Below are 24,463 nucleotides of genomic sequence, written 5' to 3'. Positions count from 1 at the left end.
GGACACCCCATTTGATGCCCCCGATAGACAGAGTCCAGCCTGTAAATACGGAACGTTAATGCATCAACCCTAAACACATATAACTGGGCCGAAGCCCCACTCAATGCAATGAGCTTTATTTCTGACAACGTGTCGAGATGGGGAGGCTGTATTTGCAGAGGGCATTTGAAGCTGACGCCCTGTTCAATTTCTTTTTTAGTTTCTTCCCATCTGAGGTCTGCAGAGTAAGGAGCTTTCCTGCCTGATGTGGGGGATGGGGTTCATTTTTTAGTCCTCTATTTATCCAATTATGCATGCATTTTCACAGCTGCATAAGGTCTTGTGGAGAGAGGAAGGTTTCGTAGAATCGCAGAGTTGCAAGTGTCCCTGAGGGCCATCTAGTCCCACCCCCCGCAGTGCAGGAAACCTTTGCCAAACGTGGGGCTCAACCCACAACTCTGGGATTAAGAGTCTCATGCTCAGACATCTCAAAAGGAAAACAAGACTGAAGGTGAGGAAAAGATGATTTATTGGGACTGTTAAAAGTGTGACTGTCTCTTTAAGAAGAAGTAAGCTGCAGAGGGAATTCTGGGGAAAGAAAGGAAAATGCAAAGCAACCCATTTTTATTTTGTTACTTCCCTTGATTTTGACTTTTATGCATCCTTTCAAAGGTCCCCTTGAAAAACTGTCCAATATTCTCTTGGTGGGTACTACTATTATTTTATCACCTCTGCCAAGTTTTAAGTATTGAGATTATTGATCCACTATATGACTATTGATTCAAAATCCTAAAATGTATTTTATGTAATTGACTTTTTATTTCTATTCTTTGTATATCGTATTGTTGTTTTATTGCTATGGCCGATGGCTGACGCAAATAAAGATTCATTCATTCATTCATTCATTCTTGGTGGGTAATCCAATTATGCATGCATTTTCACAGCTGCATAAGATCTTGTGGGGAGAGGAAGGTTTCGTAGAATCACAGAATTGTGAGGTACCCTGAGGGTCATCTAGTCCCACCCCCTGCAGTGCAGGAAACCTTTGCTGAACGTGAGGCTCAACCCACAACCCTGGGATTAAGAGTCTCATGCTCTGCCAAATCAGACATCTCAAAAGGAAAACAACAAGACTGAAGGTGAGGAAAAGATGATTTATTGGGACTGTTAAAAGTGTGACTGTCTCTTTAAGAAGAAGTAAGCTGCAGATGGAATTCTGGGGAAAGGAAGGAAAATGAATCTTCTCAAAGAAGCCCTTGAAAAACTGCCCAAGGTTCTCCTGGTGGGTAAATGTTTTTTATATGAGTCACTCTGGTCTGGAGAGAAACTCCTGCTGGGCCTGAGAGGCAGATTTAGTCTCCTCAGGAGATACTGAGGTGGGTTTCATTTCCCCACAGATGAAAGAAAGGGAGGAGGGTCTCTCCAGAGAACGAGGCTCCTGAGAACGTGTAGAGTTCGGCTCCTGAGTCAGCGTCAGAGAAAGACACACGTCCCCCTTCATAGTCCAGAGTCACCCGGATCCTCCTGGGCTTCTCCCTCAGGGACAGAGGAGAGGAAACAGGGGAGGTGCAGGCCAAGTACTTCCCTCCCCACTTCCCCACAGCCCAGACCCCTCCCTCAGGGCTAAAGGAGAAGCGGACATTTCTCTTCACAGACTTCCTGGCAATCCCCACAACCCACCCTTCCCCACTTCCCACAGTGACATCCCAGAAATGTCTGCCTGCTGTGAATCCCTCACGTCCCAACACACAAGAGTAGCCTCTGAATCTCTCAGGACTATCAGGCAGGGCTTGAGGTTTGTCTCCCAATCTCAGGCTTTTCCGATCCTTGGACAGGATGAGTTGGGGATGGGCTGTGTCTGGATCCAGAGTGACATTTGCTGTTGGGAAGAAGATGAGGAAAAGAGAAGATTAGGCAGAGTCAGCAGAGAGAGAGAGAGATGGACATCCTAATCCAAGAAACACCCGAAAAACCCAGATTCCCTTTCAGATCAAGGGGATTTCTTCTGCATTGCATGGGACACTGAGACGCCTCCTTGCAGACTCTCATCAGAATAAATAACTTCCTTGTTGATTTTTAACTCAGTTTCCTTCACTTTCTTATATTCAATGTCCATTGTGCCTGCCCTCCTTCCAACCAAGGCATTTTCTAAGAGGAAAAACCACCCAGGAAACCTTTTACTCAGCTCTTCTGTGTTATCTAAGAGGAAAGAGAGGAGAATTGGAGGAGGCAGGAGAGGAGAGAAGCTGTTTTCCTCTGAAAATCTCTGTGGGAATTGGCCTTTGGCGACCTCTGGGTTGGGCTGGGGGAGGAGGACCCCCTGTTCTGATAATAGTAATAATAATAATAATAATAATAATAATATCAACATTTGCATACTGCCCATCATATATAGGTCTGAGGGTGGTCCACAGCATAAAAATACAACACAAAACCACATAGAGGCTTCCCCTCACTTTTGCGGGAGTTATGTTCTGGGCCCTCGTGCACAAAAGTGAAAATCGTGTTAAGTGGGGAGCCGGTTTATTCCTGCTCTCCATCTCTCTCACCCACTTGGTCTCTCCTTGCCTTCCTCCCAACCATCTTGGAAGTTTAGGCCTTGCCGCCAGGGAAGAGGAGGCAGGTGGCAGGGCAATTTTACAAAGGACTGCTTATTCCATGCTTCTCTTTTGGATTTAATATATACCATAAGACTTGTTCCCTGGGGGAAGTGTGGAATAATTCAAAAGGTTACCAGTTTGGGGCTGAGACAGTCATGATAGGCAAGTGTAGGGCTGCCCTATTTTGAAGAGCAAGAAAGAGGACACATTGGCCAACTTTGACTTTTAACCATGGATCACTATGATGATTCTCATTTGAAATACCCCTACTATATGTAGGCTGTAGAAGTGGTCATATATTGCTAGTAGCAATGTTCTTAACTTTCAACAACAAAAGAATAATAATAATACATATTGCTCCCTCACTTGCCACATGAAATATTTGGGCACATGTTCACATCTTTCTGAACGTAAGTGTGCACAGAACAATTTATTAACCTGTTGAACATCTGCATGTGGACTCTCCTTAAGGGCAGGGGGGTCTTAACTCTTGCCCTCCCGGACGCCTTCTCTTTATCTTGTAGCTGAGCCAGCGTCCTTTTGGTTCAGCCACAAGAGAAGGGATTTTTACAGTATGTCGCTAGCTTAAGATGCTGCTCTGTTGTGATTCTCTGCTGCAGATTAGCCTAACCGGGTGCCTTGGATTTGACTCTAATGCAGGCATAGGTAACCTCGGCCCTCCAGATGTTTTGGGACTACAACTCCCATGATCCCTAGCTAACAGGACCAGTGGTCAGGAATGATGGGAATTGTAGTGCAAAAACATCTGGAGGGCAGAGGTTGCCTATGCCTGCTCTAATGCAATATTAAAAATTTCATGGGTATTAAAAAAAAACTTGGGGACATTTTGCCAAATTTTAGAAATCTGCCCCGATACAAATTTTAAGAAATTTTGATCATGAAAATAGAAGACATGGCTGGGAAAAAGAGGACACATGGCAACCAGGCCTGAAAAAGGTCACATGATGGGAAAGCAACCCAATTCTCTCTAGCCAGGAGGAAAGCTCTTCCCTCCTCCGCCTGATCCTTCTGGGAAGTTTCTCTCTCCCGCCTTCAAGTCCACCTTCTCTGCCTTTGTGGCACAAACAGCAGGGCTAGAGTCAAGCGGTGGATGGTTCTCAACTGTACAGAAAACTCTTGACCCCCCATGAAACACTAGTCCCCCCCCCCCCCTCCTGTGAATTGGGGCATCAATGTGAAATTTACCTCTGTGGAGATTTCTGAAAGACTGGACTTCTGAGGAAGCAAAAAGAGGGTTAAAAGCATCTGTTGTTTCCTTATTTTAAGCAAAAGATGACATCATAAAACAAGTAATTGAAAGACAACAACTGTAGGCCTAAGGAATTAAAACAACTAACGTGTTTAGCTGTGATTCCTGCATTGCAGGGGGTTGGACTAGATCAGGGGTCAGCAAACATTTTCAGCACGGGGCCGGTCCACTGTCCTCAGACCTTGTGGGGGGCCAGACTATACAGTGGTACCTCGGGTTAAGTACTTAATTCATTCTGGAGGTCCGTTCTTAACCTGAAACTGTTCTTAACCTGAAGCACCACTTTAGGTCATGGGCCTCCTGCTGCTGCCGCGCCACCGAAGCACAATTTCTGTTCTCATCCTGAAGCAAAGTTCTTAACCTGAGGTAATATTTCTGGGTTAGCGGAGTCTGTAACCTGAAGCTTTTGTAACCCAAGGTACCACTGTATTTTGGGAAAAAATGAACAAAATCCTATGCCCCACAAATAACCGAGAGATGCATTTTAAATAAAAGGACACATTCTACTCATGTAAAAACAAGCTGATTCCCGGACATTCCGCGGGTGGGATTCAGAAGAAGATTGGGCCGGATCCAGTCCCCAGGCCTTAGTTTGCCTACCCATGGACTAGAATCAGTGTTTCCCAACCTTTTTTGGGCAACGGCACACCTGTTTAATGAAAAAAATCTCGCGGCACACCACCATTACAGCCCCGTGACGTCAGCACGCAGCGTCACGCCGGGAGGGACGCACGAAAGTGAAAGTTTTCAATTTTTTTCCCTCCCCCTTGCCGGGGAACCTCCAAGCTTTGGGGGTGGGGGGGGAGGAGGCAGCAGAGCGAGGGACTGAGGGACGGCGGCAGCTGAGGCGGCGGCGGCTGTTGTGGTGGTGGCAGCGATAGCGGGCGGAGGAGGGGGCGGCGGGAGTTGCTGCTGCTGTTGTTGCTGCTGCTGCCCGGACATGCCGGCCTCCTCCTCCTCCGCTGTCTCGCGCTCCTCCCTTTTGCACGCGCTGCCCCGCCGCTCGGCACCACCACCGCGGAGCCGCCCCCGGCTCGACGCGGATCCTCGCCGCTGCCGCTTCTCACCGCCCGACTCGCCCGCCTCCCTCCCACGGCACACCAGCCGACGTCTCACGGCACACTAGTGTGCCGCGGAACACCGGTTGGGAAACACTGGACTAGATGACCCTTGGGATCCTTTCAAACTCTACTATTCCATGATTCCATGGGGAAATCAGAAATGGTAAACCATGCTATAAAATGGCAGAATACAACCATTCAAAATCCACAAATGAAATGGGAATCTGTACTGGAGGGCTGGAGGAAGGTTAACATCAGCGCCAAGTAAACTGGTGGGGAAAAGCTGTTGAAACCGGAATTTCCAAGCATGCTGACAAACCAGATTGCAGAGGAAGAAGCTGCAGAGCTTTGCACTGTAATTCAAAGGGTCTCATGCAATGGGAAGTCCTCCCTCATGGAATGGGGCTGATCTCATAAGAACAGTGGGAAGTCTCAGGAGATGGGGATGGCTGATGAGGTTGAAACTGAGGAGGAGGCAGCTCAGGCCTTGCTCTGCTGCTGGGAGACCAGACTGGGCAGGAGGTGGAGGAGGGACTGGGTGCTTGCGGGTGCCCTTTTTAACACACTTCACGAGGGAGAAATCCAAGCAAATCTAGAGAAGCCGCACAAGAACCTCTCCAGATTGTGTGGAGGGAAAACAAAATGCAAGGGAGATTCCTTATACGTGAGAACCAGAAACCAGGGACACTGGACTGATCCTGCAGGATTTTCCTTAAGGGTTTTGTAAGATATTGTAAGGCTCTGAGGCTTTCCCCCACAATTGAGCAGTATATACATTTTATGAAAGAAAGCAAAATCTGTAAAATGGAGGGTGAAACCAGGATACTAGTCTATAGGCAGGAATGGAACTCAGACTGGTGAGCAGGTTCTTTACAGGGACAAGCTCTGCCCCCAATCCAAGCCTTCAACCTCCCTCCCAGTTCATTCATGGGACATAGAAAGAACCCAAACACCACTAGAGGACTGTTTCCCAGAGTGACGCCATTGATGGGGGTCCCAAAGTCTGCAGAACAGACGGTTCAACATCCATGAAATATCAGTCCCCATCCCTCCTGTCAAATTGTTCCTCCCTTGGAAATATACCTTTCTGAAGCTGTTTTCTGTATAACACAGCATCTGAGGAAGCAAAAAGATATAAAGTGTAAGGGCAACACTCTTCCATCTGAAATAAATCTCCATACAAAAGTAACACTTCATAATGTGGCATCCTTGAATTGACTCCATTCAGAGCAGGACAACCCCAGATTGTGTAGACTGGTAACCAAAAGGAAAAGGAGGTTCCGTATAACTGAAAACAGATACACTCTGGTTCAGGCTTCCTTTACAGGATCCAGGGTCACAATATACATGGGCCATTCTGGGGGACAGGAAATGAAGGCTGGAGCCCCAAGAAGGAAGGTATCCTGGGGCTACTCAATTCCATGCAGTAAGAGCCTGGCATGTTCAGTTCTGCAGAAATAATAGAATTCCATGTGTGAAATCCTGGCAGCCATTTTTCATTACCTTTCCATTGTTTCATTGTATCCTCCACAAGGTGATTTAGATCACAGGATTCCAAGATCCTGTTCCTCACTTCTGGAGGGAAAGGCAGTGGGTTTTCTGGACTCTCTCTTTTCTCATACCTGGTGAAAAGAAAAACAATGAATGGCCCCATTGTGGCACCGTCTCCCTAATTATTGCAGGAGATCTCAATAACATGAACAAAGTTGAAGTTTATTTCCCAACAGGTAATTCAACGTGATCTGTTGACACCCACCTCCAAGCCCTGGCCAATGGCTTCGTAAGGATGCTAAACAGCACAAGGGTCAAGAGGCAACCCTGTGCGACATCACCGGAGGGCTCCCATGGCTTCAAACTGTGCTGCCCCATAACAACTTTCTGGGAAGGTCCCAGGACGTAAGGGCCAAACCCCTGAAATGAAGTGCCTGCAATCCCTCTCTCCCTGAGCCTCTCCAGAGGATGTTAGAAGAAGGAGGAGGAGGAGGAGGAGGAGGAGGAGAAGGAGAAGAAGAGGAGTTTGGATTTGATATCCCGTTTTATTACTACCCTAAGGAGTCTCAAAGCAGCTAACAATCTCCTTTTCCCTTCCTCCCCCACAACAAACACTCTGTGAGGTGAGTGGGGCTGAGTGACTTCAGAGAAGTGTGACTGGCCCAAGGTCACCCAGCAGCTGCATGTGGAGGAGCGGAGACGTGAACCCGGTTCCCCAGATTATGAGTCCACCGCTCTTAACCACTACACCTCCACCCTCCCTGCACCCCCTCTCTCACACAGGAAGTGTGCAACCCCATGCCCCATGGGACTCTCCCTCCAGAGGCATCAAACAACCTGACTTTCACCCCCTACTCAAGACCACCTTCAGCCTCTCACGCTGGAAACGCTCCCAAGAAAAAGAGCCAACCCATTCTAGACAAACAGACCTTCCCTCCCTCAGTGCCACAAAGGGGCTGAGTTGGGGAGCTTCCAGTGGGACATGGAAAGATACTGGTACGTCCTAAGCTGTTCCCAGGGATCTTTGGCACTTTCTCTTCTACATGTTTGAAATTACCAAAGTCAATGAACAGAAGGTGGAAGAGAAAGAAAAGAGCCCCCATCCCTCTGTGAAGTGATGTGGGGAGGGAGGAAGGAGGCAGCTGACCTTGATCCTTGGAGGGAGAATTGGGGGGCTACAAGTTCAGAAGAGGAGGCCCTGCTTTTACCTGTGAGATGCCTCAGGGAGTGAGTCCTACAGTCTCCCCCCTGCAGCCCCTGGAGGGCCATGTCTGAGGTTCTTGCATCTCAGCTTCAAAGAGTGATGCTAATGGAAATGAGCCAGATCCACTTACCTCTGCAAGGTCCTTCTCACATCCTAGAGGGGAAAAGAGAAGGGAATTCACTGCACACCACAGGCCAGACTAGGAAGACCCCCTCAGACCCTGGCCCTTGGATGTCAGTCTGCCTGGCACATGGCAAGGTTGTGGGCAGGGATGGCGGAATCAATAAGTTTTGTTTTCTCACAGCTTTTATTTCTCCAATCTGAAATTAATAATTTTTCCAGTATCAAGTTCTCCACATTTCCACATCTGTTTACAATTATTTTTTAAGAATCCTTATGAAAACCCACCAGCATTTTAGGGAAATTTAATATTTGTGGGTTCAGGAGAAGATTCCATCCCATCTCTTGTCTTAGATTATAATTTATTAACTTTAATCCCATTTGCATTGTGCAATTCAGACGTAAGTAAGCCTACAAATTAATCCTACCAGGGAACTGTCCCAAATTGTCTTCCATAGAAGTCCCCAAATTTCAAATTCTACTTACCAACTGGAAATTTAAAAAGCACCTGCAGCATAAAATGCCTCCAAAGGGGTAATAAAACAGCTCAGTGTTTCTTTGGGCTCCTCCACACTTCTGCTTTTCCTGTGCCCAGAAAACACGGGTCCAAGAGGTTTTGCCCTTGCCCTGCCGCTTTCCCTCAGGGAAAACCGGCTCCTTAGTTCAACATCTAAGCAAACGTCAATCCGGAGAAAACCTGGCTGATGTTTGCTCTCATTCAGCAGTAGAGAGCAGGTTTTCCTTGAGGAAAGGGGTGGGACAGGATGAGTCCCTCTGTCTTGTTCTTTCGTCACTGTGACGGAGCACCATTTTGGGCCGCTCTGTATCCATTGTGAAGGGGATCAACCCAGAAGTTGTGCAGGGAACGGGAAAAGAAGCTTGGTCAAGAGACTGCCTCATGTCAGAAGGAGGCCTGAATCCTCGCTGAAGCCCAGCCCAGGGCAGGAAGGCAGCATTGCCAAGAAGAAGGCATTTGGAGACAAATCATCAGCAAAGAGCAGAAAACCACCTCCTGTTCCATCTGGAACACAGAAGAATCTCTAGTCTGCATTCAGGTGAGTTAAGCATCCCAGGTATCTTGGGTCTTCCTGTCCATTATAAACCTGACTGGAGGCTCCAACATCTGAGCCCCTGCACTCCTTGCATACATGAAAGAGACACATGAAGGATTGGAGGCAGCCTTTCCTGGAGCCTTGGGCTGTTCCTGCCACCGTCTTACCTGCAGGAGTTCACTTGCTGGCTGCTGACTCTTCTCCTCCATCTCCTGGATGATCCTCTCAAGAGAGGAGAGTTTCCTGGAGAGTCTGGCCAGCTGCTCATCCCTTCTCCCTGCAATCTCCTTCTCCACCTCTTCCACGTGATTCAGCAGACCTTTTTCTTGTTCTTCCAGGAACTGGCGCAGTTCTCTGAACTTCTCCACAATCTTCAGCCTCTCTGTTTCTGTTAATTTCTGCAAGAAAAGAGGAGGTCTGAGTGTGTTTGGGGCTTAGTCTCAAAACAACAGAAACAAAATTATGAGAATTCCACAGGGAGGACACTTCTGATATTTCTATAGACATGAAACCTCCAGTGGCTAAAGAAGAAAACCTTTATTTTGAGGGGAGGCCCTCTCCATTGCTGTTTCTGTTGACTTCTATTTTGCAGACGGATACAGCCTAAAGGAAGGAGCTCTTTTTTCCTAGCGATGGATGTTCCCTGCATGCTTTGGGGCATGGCATAACCAGAGTTCACACTTGTTCAGAGAACCTCCAGGGACATAAAACACCCCTCAGTTTAGACTGGGGTGTAGGAAGGAACAGAAACAGAGGAGAACAAAGTGCAGAGTTCATCCCCATAGCTCCCCTGTTTTCTTTAAAGGTTTTAAAAAGCCTGAGTTTCCTAAAAATGAACAAGAGAGCACATTTAGAATTCAGTTCTTTAGTAATATTTATGGTAAATCAGGATTTGTATTGAAATGCTTCCACCCTTTCAGCTCACAAGTCCTCAGGCTTCTCCTTGACTGCTATTCACATAATAAATGACAAGGGGAAATAAACTCAATTTAGCGGCATTCAAAGGTGAACTTACCTAATTCGCTATTGCTGAAAAAATATGGAGACCAAAACAGAGCTTTAAAATTCTGATATATTCAAGCTTGACCCAGCCAGGTAATATTCACAAAAATAGAATTTATGAGGGTAAAATACAGACCAAAATATTTATACAAGGAGGTAGCTACCCTAACATCTGATTCATTTTCAGAACAATAAATTAATAAACAGACTGATATGAAAAATGAGAAATGAGGAAAAGCTGAAACAGGCAGATTTCCCCATCACTTCTCAGTCCTGACTCAATTCTTCTTCTTCTTCTTTATTGAATTTATATACTGCCCTATACCTGGAGGTCTCAAGTGCTTGTTCCCTGTCTAGTAACAACAGAGACACTTACAAGGAGGTCTTTGCTTTCTTTGTCCAGATCTGCTTGATAGGCCGGAATTTCCTCTCTCTCTTTCCTCAGAATCTCCAGGCGGCGACAGATCTCTCCCTAAAGAGAAAAGGAAAAACTCAGCTTTGATTGAGACACACAGAGAGATGAAAATCATAATGGCTTCTTGCGCCCAGTGGCCTTGCTAGAATAGCAAAGTAATTTACTGGTGGAAATAAAAGTACAGAGGTTTTCAGCCTTTTTGGGTCCACGGCTCCATGGATCAACTACCTTCATCTGCATCACCCCTGTGGGGCTCAGGATCCCAGTTAGGTCCCCCCTTGCCTGCAGAGCTGGCAGCCCCTCACCTTTTCTCAAACACCCTCCCTTGTGGAGTGGTCTCTCAGCCTCCTCTCCCTTCCTTGGGGGTCCCAGCCTGACTTCTCACCTTGAGGTCTCAGGGAGAAGTGGGAAGAGGAGGAGGAAGTGCTAAGGCAGGATCCAACCTGGGATGTATCAGTCTAGCGTCAAAGAGATAGTGAGGTCAGCCCAAGAGGCGAGAGATGCAGGGATAGACCAGAGCGTCTCAGAATTTGGGGTGGGAGGAGATACTCAGCCCCCCAAAAACATCATTGCAGAGGCTCCACGGCACCCCCAGAATAAGCCACCAGTAGGTGCTTCCACTCCCCACTCCCAAATCTGCTTCCAACAGATACTTGGGGGGTGGGATCCTACACCATCTGGTCAATTCCTGGCTAACAGTCCTGGTCCCCCCCCCCCAAAAAAAAGCTGATCCCTTGCTGCTCTCTGTTTTGCAGGGCATTGAGGAGGCATCCTGGTAACCAAAGGAGACATGTACTTAGTTGTCTATGTGCCATTCACACTTCTACTGTTCTAAATATGTACAAAGCAGCCTTGCTGGGGGATGTGGACGAGGTTAACCCTTTCTCTCCCTGCCAAGGTCCCAGTTCAAATCTTTGAAGCTGTTGTGAGTATTTCAAGATCCCCTTGTCCCCCTGGCAGAGAGAAAGACTTCAACTCCCCCCTCCAGCCACCCCAGGATCCCTCAGGCTTCCCCTGGGCTGCTTCCAAGCCGATAAACAACGACCAATCAATGCCATGTCTACTTTCGACTTCAGAATTAAAAAGAAAACCTCCCCAGAAGAATCCACAGCTATTTATTTCTCCCCCTCCAGATCCAGGGATCTCCTACCTTGTATTCCTCGAAAGCCTCTTCCAGAGGAATCACCTTGTGATTTTCATGTTCCTTTGACTTGTCACACACCAGGCAGATGGGGGCTTCGTGGACTTTGCAGAAGAGCTTCAGGGGCTCCTGGTGCTTCTCACAGACTCCTCCTTTCCCTCCTTCCTCCTTTCCCTCTTGAAGGCTGAGATTCTTGGCTATTTCCACCATATTAGCCAGTTGCCGGTTGGAGACGAGGCTCCTTCTCTGGACTCTTTCTCTGCACTGAGGGCAGGAAGCCTCTGCCTCCGATTCCCCCCAGAACAGGACCAAGCAGGATCGGCAGAAGTTGTGCCCACACTCCGGGATGGTCACTGGATCCTTGAAGTAATCCAGGCAGATGGAGCAAGTGGCTTCATCACGGAGATTCTGGATGTGACCCCCTGCAGCAGCCATGGCTCCCTCGCGCTGAAGACTCAGTTAAGTTTCGCTTTTTCAGTTTTCAGCCACTGGGAGTTTCCCTTCCTGGAAATGACTCAGTGATCACGTGATCTTTATTTTTTAAAAAACAACAACAACATATCTCCAGGTCTTTTCAATTGCTGAATGTTTTCTCAAGTAGCAGCGAATGCTTCTGGATTGCCTCCTGTTAATAAAGAAAAATCATCCTTGTAGGTTGATTGACCATCAGAACATCCACACAGGAGAGAAGCCTCACAAATGCCCTGAGTGCAGGAAAAACTTTTCTCAGTGAGATACGCTGATCAAACACCAAAGGACCCACGTGGAGGAGAAACCTTATGAATGCCCCGAGTGTGGAAAAAGCTTCATTCAGAAGAAGACATTAATCGGGCACCAGGTAATTCATTTGGGGAATACGTCCAGCAAATATTCTTGAAAAGTGCCACATTCCACAGAAAAAAAGAGGGAGAAATGTTGGTTACATCCTGATTTGCAGTGGAGAACACACACCTTATCTATTTCACAAGACATAGGCGGATGGCCAGTTGTTGTTGTTAATTCAAGAAAGTTCTCTGTTGAGGCTTCCGGCCCCAGGAGGGGACAAACAAAACTGCCCACCCACTGCTCTGGTCCCCACGATGGATGGAGGCAGGGAGACAGAGACACATTATCTCCACGTTGCAGATTCTCATAGCACTAGAAGTCGTGGCCCCCAAACAAAGCTGAATGGTGGGAGATCCAGGACGGAAAAAAGCATTTCGTTGTGGAGCGTGTAAATGAACCATGGAACTCACTGCCACTGGAGGCAGAGATGGCAGCCAACTTAAAATCATGGAATTGCATAGTTGAATGGTACGACCAGGGTCACCTAGTCCAGATCTCTGCAGTGCAGGAATCCTTTGCCCAACGTGGTGCTCAAGCCAGTGACCCTTAGATTAAGGCTATCATGCTCCACCCATTGAGCTGGGGACAAATTCATGGAGCACTAGGCCGTGAAGCACAATGGCTCTGCTCTGCCTCCACAGTCCAGAGGCAGAAGGCTTCTAAATCTCAGGTGCTGGAAACTGCAAGGAGGGGAGGGAGGCTGGTTTTACACAGTGGTCCCCCTTGCAGGTGTCCCACGGCGTCTGGGTGGCCCCTCTTGGGCGCTGGACCAAATGGGACACTTTTGTGTCCTCCCATGAGGTGAGTGGAAACTCACAGGGAAACGTATGATGACACACAAACATCGCCAACATCATATAGGGGGTGGAGCAAGGGGAGGTGGCCCTCAGGCAGGTGGGGGGGCGGCAAAGGTGTCTTTATTTTGACATGTGCCACCACCCCATGGGAAATGCAGGAAAAGGATAGGCTGCACCGGTCAGAAGTCGGTGGCCCTGATAGTGGAGCCAGGGAGAGTCCGGCCTGATCTTTGAGGGGTCAATTCCACAGGCATTTGTTGTTCTAGCTCTTAGTATCCCAGGAGAGAAATCAGATGCAGCTTTTGCTGAAAAGACCCTCCTTGGGGGAGCATTGTGTATTTCGGGTGGGGCTGAGGAACACGGGGAAGGTGCCCTGCGTAATGTATAGGGCAGCCCAGCCCATGGGGCCCCCTCCGGAAGCTGCCGGACTGCAGCTCCCATCCTCTCTGACCCCTGGTCATGCTGGATGGGTCAGAGGGGAGTTGGAGTCCAGAATTATCCAGAGGACACCCCATTTGATGCCCCTGATAGACAGAGTCCAGCCTGTAAATACGGAACGTTAATGCATCAACCCTAAACACGTATAACTGGGCCGAAGCCCCACTGAATGCAATGAGGTTTATTTCTGACAACGTGTGGAGATGGGGAGGCTGTATTTGCAGAAGACATTTGAAGCTGATGCCCTGTTCAATTTCTTTTTTATTTTCTTCCCATCTGAGGTCTCCAGAGTAAGGAGCTTTCCTGCCTGATGTGGGGGAAGGGGTTCATCTTTTAGTCCTCTATTAATCCAATTATGCATGCATTTTCACAGCTGCATAAGGTCTTGTGGGGGGAGGAAGGTTTTGTAGAATCGCAGGGTTGCGAGGGATCCTGAGGGTCATCTAGTCCCACCCCCTGCAGTGCAGGAAACCTTTGCCAAACGTGGGGCTCCAACCCACAACCCTGGGATTAAGAGTCTCGTGCTCTGCCAAATCAGACATCTCAAAAGGAAAACAAGACTGAAGGTGAGGAAAAGATGATTTATTGGGACTGTCAAAAGTGTGACTGTCTCTTTAAGAAGAAGTAAGCTGCAGAGGGAATTCTGGGGAAAGAAAGGAAAATGAATCTTCTCAAATTCCCCTTGAAAAACTGCCCAAGGTTCTCCTGGTGGGTAAATGTTATTTATGTCAGTCACTCTGGTCTGGATAGAAACTCCTGCTGGGCCTGAGAGGCAGATTTAGTCTCCTCAGGAGATACTGAGCTGGGTTTCATTTCCCCACAGATGAAAGATAGGGAGGAGGGTCTCTCCAGAGAACGAGGCTCCTGAGAACGTGTAGAGTTCGGCTCCTGAGTCGGCGTCAGAAAAAGACACACGTCCCCCTTCATAGTCCAGAGTCACCCGGATCCTCCTGGGCTTCTCCCTCAGGGACAGAGGAGAGGAATCAGGGGATGAGTAGGCCCAGTACTCATCTCCCCCCTTCCCCACAGCCCAGATCCCCCACTCAGGGCTTAAGGAGAAGCGGACATTTCTCTCCACAGACTTCCTGGCAACCCCCACAGACCACTCTTCCCCACTTCCCACAGTGACTTCCCAGAAATGTCTGCCTGCTGTGAATCCCTCACGTCCCAACACACAAATCTCTTGGCTGAATCTCTCGGGACTATCAGGCAGGGCTTGAGGTTTGTCTCCCCATCTCACGGTTTTCCCATCCTCCGACAGGATGAGTTCAGGATGGGCTGTGTCTGGATCCAGAGTGACATTTGCTGTTGGGAAGAAGATGAGGGAAAGAGAAGATTAGGCAGAGTCAGTAGAGAGAGAGAGATGGACATCCTTAATCCAAGAAACACCTGAAAACCCAGATTCCCTTTCAGATCAAGGGGATTTATTTGCATCGCATGCAAGACTGAGACTCCTCCTTGCAGACTCTCATCAGAATAAATATCTTCCTTGTTGATTTTTAACTCAGTTTCCTTCACTTTCTTATATTCAATGTCCATTGTGCCTGCCCTCCTTCCAACCCAGGCATTTTCTAAGCGGAAAAACCACCCAGGAAACCTTTTACTCAGCTCTTCTGTGTTATCTAAGAGGGAAGAGAGGAGAATTGGAGGAGGCAGGAGAGGAGAGAAGCCGCTTTCCTCTGACAATCTCTGTGGGAATTGGCCTTCGGGGACCTCTGGGTTGGGATGGGGGAGGAGGACCCCCTGTTCTAATAATAATAATAATAACAATAATAATAATAACAACAACATCAACATTTGCATACTGCCCATCATATATAGGGGTATCATTTTAAATACCCCTACTATATGTAGGCTGTAGTAGGTGTGATATATTGCTAGTAGCAATGCTCTTAACTTTCAACAACAAAAGAAGAATAAGAATACATATAGCTCCCTCACTTGCCACATGAAATATTTGGGCACATGTTCACATCTTTCTGAACGTAAGTGTGCACAGAACAATTTATTAAACTGTTGAACATCTGCATGTGGACTCTCCTTAAGGGCAGGGGGTCTTAACTCTTGCCCTCCCGGACTCCTTCTCCAAGATCTTGTAGCTGAGCCAGCGTCCTTTTAGTTCAGCCACAAGAGAAGGGATTTTTACAGTATGTCGCTAGCTTAAGATGCTTTTTTTGTGATTCTCTGCTGCAGATTAGCCTTAGATCTGACTCTAATGCAGGCATAGGCAACCTCGGCCCTCCAGATGTTTTGGGACAACAGCTCCCATGATCCCTAGCTAACAGGACCAGTGGTCAGGGATTATGGGAATTGTAGTGCCAAAACATCTGGAGAGCCGAGGTGGCCTATGCCTGTTGTAATGCAATATTAAAAATTTCATGGGTATTAAAAAAAAACTTGGGGACACTTTGCCAAATTTTAGAAATCTGCCCTGATACTAATTTTAAGAAATTTTGATCATGAAAATAGAAGACATGGCTGGGAAAAAGAGGACACATGGCAACCAGGCCTGAAAAAGGTCACATGATGGAAAAGCAACCCGACTCTCTCTAGGCAGGAATAAAACTCTTCCCTCCTCCGCCTGATCCTTCTGGGAATTTTCTCTCTCCCCCTTCAAGTCCACCTTCTCTGCCTTTGTGGTACAAACAGCAGGGCTAAAGTCAAGCGGTGGATGGTTCTCAACTGTACAGAAGAGACTCTTGACCCCCCATGAAACACTAGTCCCCCCCCCCATAAACTGGGGTCTCCATGTGAAATTTACCTCTCTGGAGACTTCTGAGTGACTGGACATCTGAGGAAGCAAAAATATAGGCTTAATGGTCTACACTGCAATAGTTCAAAGAAAATCTTTTTACAAAACATCACCATAACATAGCATCTGTTGTTTCCTTGTTTCAAGCAAAAGATGACATCATAAAACAATTAATTGGAAGACAACAACTGTAGGCCTAAGGAATTAAAACAACTAACGTGTTTAGCTGTGATCCCTGCATTGCAGGAGGTTGGACTAGATCAGGGGTCAGCAAACATTTTCAGCAGGGGGCCGATCCACTGTCTCTCAGACCTTGTGGGGGGCCGGACTATACAGTGGTACCTCGGGTTAAGTACTTAATTCGTTCTGGAAGTCCGTTCTTAACCTGAAACTGTTCTTAACCTGAAGCACCACTTTAGCTAATGGGGCCTCCTGCTGCCGCCGCGCCACCGAAGCACAATTTCTGTTCTCATCCGGAAGCAAAGTTCTTAACCCGAGGTAATATTTCTGGGTTAGCGGAGTCTGTAACCTGAAGCGTTTGTAACCCAAGGTACCACTGTATTTTGGAAAAAAATGAACAAAATCCTATGCCCCACAAATAACCCAGAGATGCATTTTAAATAAAAGCACACATTCTACTCATGTAAAAACACGCTGATTCCCGGACAGTCTGCGGGCAGGATTTAGAAGAAGATTGGGCCGGATCCAGCCCCCAGGCCTTAGTTTGCCTACCGATGAACTAGATGACCCTTAGGATACTTTCAAACTCTACTATTCCATGATTCCATGGGGAAATCAGAAATGGTAAACCATGCTAGAAAATGGTGGAATACAATCATTCAAAATCCACGAATGAAATGGGGATCTGTACTGAATGGCTGGAGGAAGGTTAACATCTGCGCCAAGTAAACTGGTGGGAAAAAGCTCTTGAAAGCGGAATTTCCAAGCATGCTGACAAACCAAATTGCAGAGGATGAATCAGCAGAGCTTTGCACTGTACTTCCAAGGGTCTCGTGCAATGGGAAGTCGTCTCTCATGGAATGGGGCTGATCTCATAAGAACAGTGGGAAGTCTCAGGAGATGGGGATGGCTGGTGAGGTTGAGGATGAGGCAGCTCAGGCCTTGCTCTGCTGCTGGGAGACCTGCCTGGCAGGAGGTGGAGGAGGGACTGGGTGCTTGCGGGTGCCCTTTTTAACACACTTCATGAGGGGGAAATCCAAGCAAATCTAGAGAAGCCTCAAAAGAACTTCTCCAGATTGTGTGGAGGGAAAACAAAATGCAAGGGAGGTTCCTTATACATGAGAACGCGACAAGATGGACACTGGACTGACCCTGCAGGATCCTCCTTAAGCGCTTTTGTAAGATATTGTAAGGCTCTGAGGATTTTCCCTACAAACAAGCAGCATACAGATTTTAGGAAAGAAATCGAGACTGAAACCAGGATACTAGTCTATAGGCAGGATTGGAACTCAGACTGGTGTGCAGGTTCTTCACAGGGACAAGCTCTGCCCCCAATCCAAGCCTTCAAACCCTCTCCCAGTTCATTCATGGGACAGACCAAGAACCCAAACACCACTAGAGGACTGTTACCCAGAGTGACACCATTGATGGGGGTCCCAAAGTCTGCAGAATGGACAGGAACACCCATGAAATATCAGTCCCCATCCCTCCTGTCAAATTGTTCCTCCCCTGGAAATTTACCTTTCTGGGTCTGTTTTCTGTATAACACAGCATCTGAGGAATCAAAAAGATATAAAGTGTAAGGGCAACGCTCTTCCACCCGAAATAAATCTCCATACAAAAGTAACACTTCATAATGTAGCATCCTTAAACTGACTCCATTCAGAGCAGGAGAACCTCCCAAAGGACAACCCCAGATTGTGAAGACTGGTAACCAAAAGGAAAAGGAGGTTCCGTAGAACTGAAAAGAGATACGCTCTGGTTCAGGCTTTCTTTACAGGATCCAGCCTCACAATATACATGGGCCATTCTGGGGGACAGGAAATGGAGGCTGGAGCACCAAGAAGGAAGGTAATCTGGGGTTATGAAATTCCATGCAGTAAGAGCCTGGCATGTTCAGTTCTGAAGAAATAATAGAAATCCCAGTGTGAAATCCTGGCAGCCAATTTTAATTACCTTTCCATTGTTTCATTGTATCCTCCACAAGGTGATTTAGATCACAGGATTCCAAGATCCTGATCCTCACTTCTGGAGGGAAAGGCAGTGGGTTCTCTGGACTCTCTCTTTCCTCATACCTGGTGAAAAGAAAAACCATGAATGGCCCCATTGTGGCACCGTCTCCCTAATTATTGCAGGAGAGCTCAATAACATGAACAAATTTGAAGTTCATTTCCCAACAGGTACTTCAACATGATCTGTTGACACCCACCTCCAAGCCCTGGCCAACGGCTTCGTAAGGATGCTAAACAGCACAAGGGACAAGAGGCAACCCTGTGGGACATCACCGGAGGGCTCCCATGGCTTCACACTCTGCTGCCCCATAACAACTTTCTGGGAAGGTCCCAGGACGTAAGGGCCAAACCCCTGAAATGGAGTGCCTGCAATCCCTCCCTCCCTGAGCCTCTCCAGAGGATGTTAGAAGAAGAAGAAGAAGAAGAAGAAGAAGAAGAGGAGGAGGAGGAGGAGGGGGGGGGAAAAGAGTTTGGATTTGATATCCCGCTTTATTACTACCCTAAGGAATCTCAAAGCAGCTAACATTCTCCTTTCCCTTCCTCCCCCACAACAAACACTCTGTGAGGTGAGTGGGGCTGAGAGACTTCAGAGAAGTGTGACTGGCCCAAGGTCACCCAGCAGCTGCATGTGGAGGAGCAGGGAATCGAACCCGGTTCACCAGATTACGAGTCCACCGCTCTTAACCACTACACCACACTGGCTAGTTAGTGATGTCATAAGCTGCCAAGCGGTCAAGGAGAGCAACCTCCAACCTCCCTGCACCCCCTCTCTCACCCAGGAAGGGCACAACCCCATGTCCCATGGGACTCTCCCTCCAGAGGCATCAAACAACCTGACTTTCACCCCCCACTCAAGACCACCTTCAGCCTCTCACATTGGAAACACTCCTAAGAAAAAGAACCAACCCATTCTAGACAAACAGACCTTCCCTCCCTCAGTGCCTCAAACAGGCTGAGTTGGGGGGCTTCCAGTGGGACGTGGAAATATATTGGTACGTCCTAAGCTGTTCCCAGGGATCTTTGGCACTTTCTCTTCTACATGTTTGAAATTACCAAAGTCAATGAACGGAAGGTGGAAGAGAAAGAAAAGAGCCCCATCCTTGTGTGAAGTGATGTGGGGAGGGAGGAAGGAGGCAGTTGACCTTGAACCTTGGAGGGAGAATTGAGGGGCTACAAGTTCAGAAGAGGGGGCCCTGCTTTTACCTGTGAGATGCCTCAGGGAGTGAGTCCTCCAGTCTCCCCCCTGCAGCCGCTGGAGGGCCATGTCTGAGGTTCTTGCATCTCAGCTTCAAAGAGTGATGCTAATGGAAATGAGCCAGATCCACTTACCTCTGCAAGGTCCTTCTCACATCCTAGAGGGGAAAAGAGGAGGGAATTCACTGCACACCACAGGCCACACTAGGAAGACCCCCTCAGACCCTGGCCCTCAGATGTCAGTCTGCCTGGCACATGGCAAGGTTGTGGGCAGGGATGGTGGAATCAATAAGTTTTGGTTTCTCACAGCTTTTATTTCTCCAATCTGAAATTAATAATTTTTCCAGTATCAAGTTCTCCACATTTCCACATCTGTTTACAATTATTTTTTAAGAATCCTTATGAAAATCCACCAGCATTTTAGGGAAATTTAACATTTGTGGGTTCAGGAGAAGATTGCACCGAATCTCTTGTCTTAGATTATAATTTATTAACTTTAATCCCGTTTGCACTGTGCAATTCAGACGTAAGTAAGCCTACAAGGTAATCCTACCGGGGAACTGTCCCAAATTGTCCTCCACAGAAGTCCCCAAATGTCAAATTCTACTTTCCAACTGGAAACAAAAAAGCACCTGCAGCATAAAATGCCTCCAAAGAGGTAATAAAACAGCTCCGTGTTTCTTTGGGCTCATCCACACTTCTGCTTTTCCTGTGTCTAGAAAACACGGGTCCAAGTGGTTTTGCCTTTGCCCTGCCGCTTTCCCTCAGGGAAAACCGGCTCCTTAGTTCAACATCTAAGCAAACGTCAATCCGGAGAAAACCTGGCTGATGTTTGCTCTCATTCAGCAGTAGAGAGCAGATTTTCCTGGAGGAAAGGGGTGGGACAAGCAGCAGTCTGGATGAGTCCCTCTGTCTTACTCTTTGGTCACTGTGACTGAGCACCATTTTGGGCCGCTCTGTATCCATTGTGAAGGGGATCAACCCAGAAGTTGTGGAGGGAAGTGGAAAAGAAGCTTGGTCAAGAGACTGCCTCATGTCAGAAGGAGGCCTGAATCCTCGCTGAAGCCCAGCCCAGGGCAGGAAGGCAGCATTGCCAAGAAGGAAGGCATTCGGTGACAAATCATCAGCAAAGAGCAGAAAACCACCTCCTGTTCCATCAAGAACACAGAAGAGACCCAGGGCTCTTGGGTCTTCCTGTCCATTACAAACCTGACTAGAGGCTCCATCATCTGAACCCCTGCACTTCTTGTATACATGAAAGAGACACATGAAGGATTGGAGGCAGCCTTTTCCTGGAGCCTTGGGCTGTTCCTGCCACCGTATTACCTGCAGGAGTTCACTCGCTGGCTGCTGACTCTTCTCCTCCATCTCCTGGATGATCCTCTCAAGAGAGGAGAGTTTCCTGGAGAGTCTGGCCAGCTGCTCATCCCTTCTCCCTGCAATCTCCTTCTCCACCTCTTCCATATGATTCAGCAGACGTTTTTCTTGTTCTTCCAGGAACTGGCGCAGTTCTCTGAACTTCTCCACAATCTTCAGCCTCTCTGTTTCTGTTAATTTCTGCAAGAAAAGAGGAGGTCTGAGTGTGTTTGGTCCTTAGCCTCAAAACAGGAGAAACAAAATTGTGAGAATTAAACAGGGTGTACACTTCTGATTTTTCATAGACATGAAACCTCCAGTGGCTAAAGAAGTAAACCTTTATTTTGAGGGGAGGCCCTCTCCATTGCTGTTTCTGTTGACTTCTATTTTGCAGACGGATACAGCCTAAAGGAAGGAGCTCTTTTTTCCTAGCCATGGATTTTCCCTGCATGTTTTGGGGCATGGCATAACCAGAGTTCACAGTTGTTCAGAGAACATCCGGGGACATAAAACACCCCTCCGTTTAGACTGGGGTGTAGGAAGGAACAGAAACAGAGGAGGACAAAGTGCAGAGTTCATCCCCATAGCTCCCCTGTTTTCTTTAAAGGTTTTTAAAAGCCTGAGTTTCCTAAAAATGAACTAGAGAGCACATTTAGAATTCAGTTTTTAGTAATATTTATAGTAAATCAGGATTTGGATTGAATTGCTTCCACCCTTTCAGCTCCCAAGTCCTCAGGCTTCTTCTTGACTGCTATTCACATAATAAATGACAAGGGGAAATAAACTCAATTTAGCTGCATTCAAAGGTGAGCTTGCCTAATTTGCTCTTGCTGAAAAAATATGGAGACCAAAACAAAGCTTTAAAATTCTGATATATTCAAGCTTCACCCAGCCAGGTAATATTCACAAAAAAATGTATTTATGAGGGTAAAGTACAGATCAGAATATTTATACAAGGAGGTAACTACCCTAACATCTGATTCATTTTCAGAACAATAAATTAATAAACAGACTGATATGAAAAATGAGAAATGAGGAGAAGCTGAAACAGGCAGATTTCCCCATCACTTCTCAGTCCTCACTGGATTCTTCTTCTTCTTCTTCTTTATTGAATTTACATACTGCCCTATACCTGGAGGTCTCAAGTGCTTGCTCCCTGTCTGGTAACAACAGAGACACTTACAAGGAGGTCTTTGCTTTCCTTTTCCAGATCTGCTTGATGGGCCAAAATTTCCCCTCTCTCTTTCCTCAGAATCTCCAGGTGGCGACAGATCTCTCCCTAAAAAGAAAAGGGAAAATTCAGCTTTGATTGAGACACACAGAGAGATGAAAATCATATTGGCTTCTTGCGCCCAGTGGCCTTCCAAGAATAGCAAAGTAATTTACTGGCGGAAATAAAAGTACAGAGGTTTTCAGCCTTTTTGGTCCACGGCTCCATGGATCAACGACCCTGTGGGGCTCAGGATCCCAGTTAGGTCCCCCCTTGCCTGCAGAGCTGGCAGCCCCTCACCTTTTCTCAAACACCCTCCCTTGTGGAGTGATCTCTCAGCCTCTTTTCCTTTCCTTGGGAGTCCCAGCCTGACTTCTCACCTTGAGGTCTCAGGGAGAAGTGGGAAGAGGAGGAGGAAGATAAGGCAGGATCCAACCGGGGATGTACCATTCTAGCGTCAATGAGATAGTGAGGTCAGCCCAAGAGGCGAGAGATGCAGGGATAGACCAGAGCATCTCAAAATTTGGGGTGGGAGGAGATACTCAGCCCCCCCTGAAACATCATTGCAGAGGCTCCACAGCACCCCAAGAATAAGCCACCAGTAGGTGCTCCCACTCCCCACTCCCAAATCTGCTTCCAACAGATACTTGGGGGGTGGGATCCTGCACCATCTGGTCAATTCCTGGCTAACAGCCCCCTCGCCCCCCGCTGATCCCTTGCTGCTCTCTGTTTTGCAGGGCATTGAGGAGGCATCCTGGTAACCAAAGGAGACATGTACTTAGTTGTCTATGTGCAATTTACATTTGTACGTTCTAAATATGTTCTAAATATTGCTGGGGGATGTGGACGAGGTTAACCCTTTCTCTCCCTGCCAAGGTCCCAGTTCAAATCTTTGAAGCTGCTGTGAGTATTTCAAGATCCCCTTGTCCCCCTGGCAGAAAGACTTCAACTCCCCCCTCCAGCCACCCCAGGAGCCCTCAGGCTTCCCCTGGGCTGCTTCCAAGGCGATAAACAACGACCAATCAATGCCATGTCTACTTTGGACCTGAGAAGTAAAAAGAAAACCTCCCAGGAAGAATCCACAGCTATTTATTTCTCCCCCTCCAGATCCAGGGATCTCCTACCTTGTATTCCTCCAAAGCCTCTTTCAGAGGAATCACCTTGTGATTTTCATGTTCCTTCGATCTGTCACACACCAGGCAGATGGGGGCTTCGTGGACTTTGCAGAAGAGCTTCAGGGGCTCCTGGTGCTCCTCGCAGACTCCTCCTTTCCCTCCTTCCTCCTTTCCCTCTTGAAGGCTGAGATTCTGGGCTATTTCTACGAAGTTTGCCAGTTGCCGATTGGAGACGAGGCTCCTTCTCTGGACTCTTTCTCTGCACTGGGGACAGGAAGCCTCTGCCGCCGATTCCCCCCAGAACAGGACCAAGCAGGATCGGCAGAAGTTGTGCCCACACTCTGGGATGGTCACTGGATCCTTGAAGTAATCCAGGCAGATGGAGCAAGTGGCTTCATCACGGAGACGCTGGATGTGACCCCCCGCAGCAGCCATGGCTCCCTCGCGCTGAAGACCCAGTTAAGTTTCGCTTTTTCAGTTTTCAGTCACTGGGAGTTTCCCTTCCTGGAAATGACTCAGTGATCAGGTGATCTTTATTTTTTAAAAAAGCATGTCTCCAGGTCTTTGCAATTGCTGAATGTTTTCTCAAGTAGCAGACAATGCTTCTGGATTGCTTCCCATGCTTTTGCTTACACACAAACACACACCTACCTGGTAAGTTGTGGTATTCATACTGCAACATTTTTCATTCATAGGCTTCCTTGTCATTTTTGAATTGGAGAAAATCTGCCTCTGCCCTAAATGGACAGGAGTTCTGATTTAGCAAGCGGGACTTGATTCCGTGAAGAGAACTCCTAAAAGTCTGGTTGCTAGTTCTAACTTTATCCCTTTTTAGCATGCTGGCATACAACTTCAGATTGGAACAGACGCTTTCAGACTTGCCAACCTGGTGCCCTCTGTTTGCTGAAGACTACAGCTCCCATCATCCCTGGCCAGGACATCTGCAGGTATGGTTGGGAAGGCTTTGCAGAGACACTGCCAGTCAGTGGAGGCAAGACTGACCTCGATGGACCTGGCAGAAGGCACCATCTGCATGGTGGCAGCCCAGTTATGGCGTTCCTTCCCTAGATATGAATGCCTGGTATGACTTGGCTATTATTATTAATCAACACAGTGTAAAGTCTTCCTATATTCCTAATAAAGTGTGGTGCCTTCCAATGGCTGAAAAACCTGGAGGGCTTTAGATACAATTCCTGGAGGATAAGATTTTGGTAGGGGACACGGGTGGCTCTGTGGGTTAAACCACAGG

At 47.5% G+C, this 24,463-nt stretch overlaps 3 protein-coding genes across 3 annotated transcripts in view; all 3 read right to left on the bottom strand.

Annotated features, from left to right (window-relative positions):
* The window catches only part of LOC308580775 (zinc finger protein RFP-like), a 127,868-nt gene that overhangs the window by 31,104 nt on the left and 72,301 nt on the right, over positions 1-24,463 (bottom strand). The window lies entirely within an intron of this gene.
* LOC308581241 (zinc finger protein RFP-like) lies at positions 1,119-11,812 on the bottom strand. The gene is made up of 8 exons (XM_081183771.1): positions 11,345-11,812; positions 10,156-10,251; positions 8,945-9,175; positions 7,736-7,758; positions 6,414-6,532; positions 5,994-6,026; positions 3,786-3,815; positions 1,119-1,858 (listed from the first exon to the last, which is right to left on the bottom strand). The coding sequence occupies exons 1-8, from the start codon at positions 11,768-11,770 to the stop codon at positions 1,341-1,343; spliced, it is 1,476 nt and encodes a 491-aa protein (XP_081039897.1). The 5' UTR covers positions 11,771-11,812; the 3' UTR covers positions 1,119-1,340.
* On the bottom strand, positions 18,397-24,381 carry LOC308579491 (zinc finger protein RFP-like; the record flags this gene model as incomplete). Its single annotated transcript, XM_081180569.1, has 5 exons — positions 23,224-24,381; positions 22,073-22,168; positions 21,012-21,090; positions 19,669-19,691; positions 18,397-18,402 (listed from the first exon to the last, which is right to left on the bottom strand). The coding sequence occupies exons 1-5, from the start codon at positions 23,647-23,649 to the stop codon at positions 18,397-18,399; spliced, it is 630 nt and encodes a 209-aa protein (XP_081036695.1). The 5' UTR covers positions 23,650-24,381.

This window comes from Podarcis bocagei, assembly GCF_964188305.1.
Source record: "Podarcis bocagei genome assembly, chromosome: 2".
In the NCBI taxonomy this organism is placed as follows: Eukaryota; Metazoa; Chordata; class Lepidosauria; order Squamata; family Lacertidae; genus Podarcis; species Podarcis bocagei.
The sequence above is the reverse complement of the archived record's forward strand: the minus strand, read 5'-3'. Positions and strand labels throughout refer to the sequence as shown.

Bases quoted from the DNA above. Each gene is read 5' to 3' on its own strand.
- LOC308581241 (XM_081183771.1), bottom strand. From the start codon at position 11,770: ATGGCTGCTGCAGGGGGTCACATCCAGAATCTCCGTGATGAAGCCACT. The intron at 7,759-8,944 runs GTAAGACGGTGG...TTTCCCCTCTAG, and splicing joins CAGCAAGTGAACTCCTGCAG to GATGTGAGAAGGACCTTGCA. The intron at 1,859-3,785 runs GTAAATTTCACA...TCTTCCCAACAG, and splicing joins TTTCAGAAATCTCCACAGAG to CAAATGTCACTCTGGATCCA.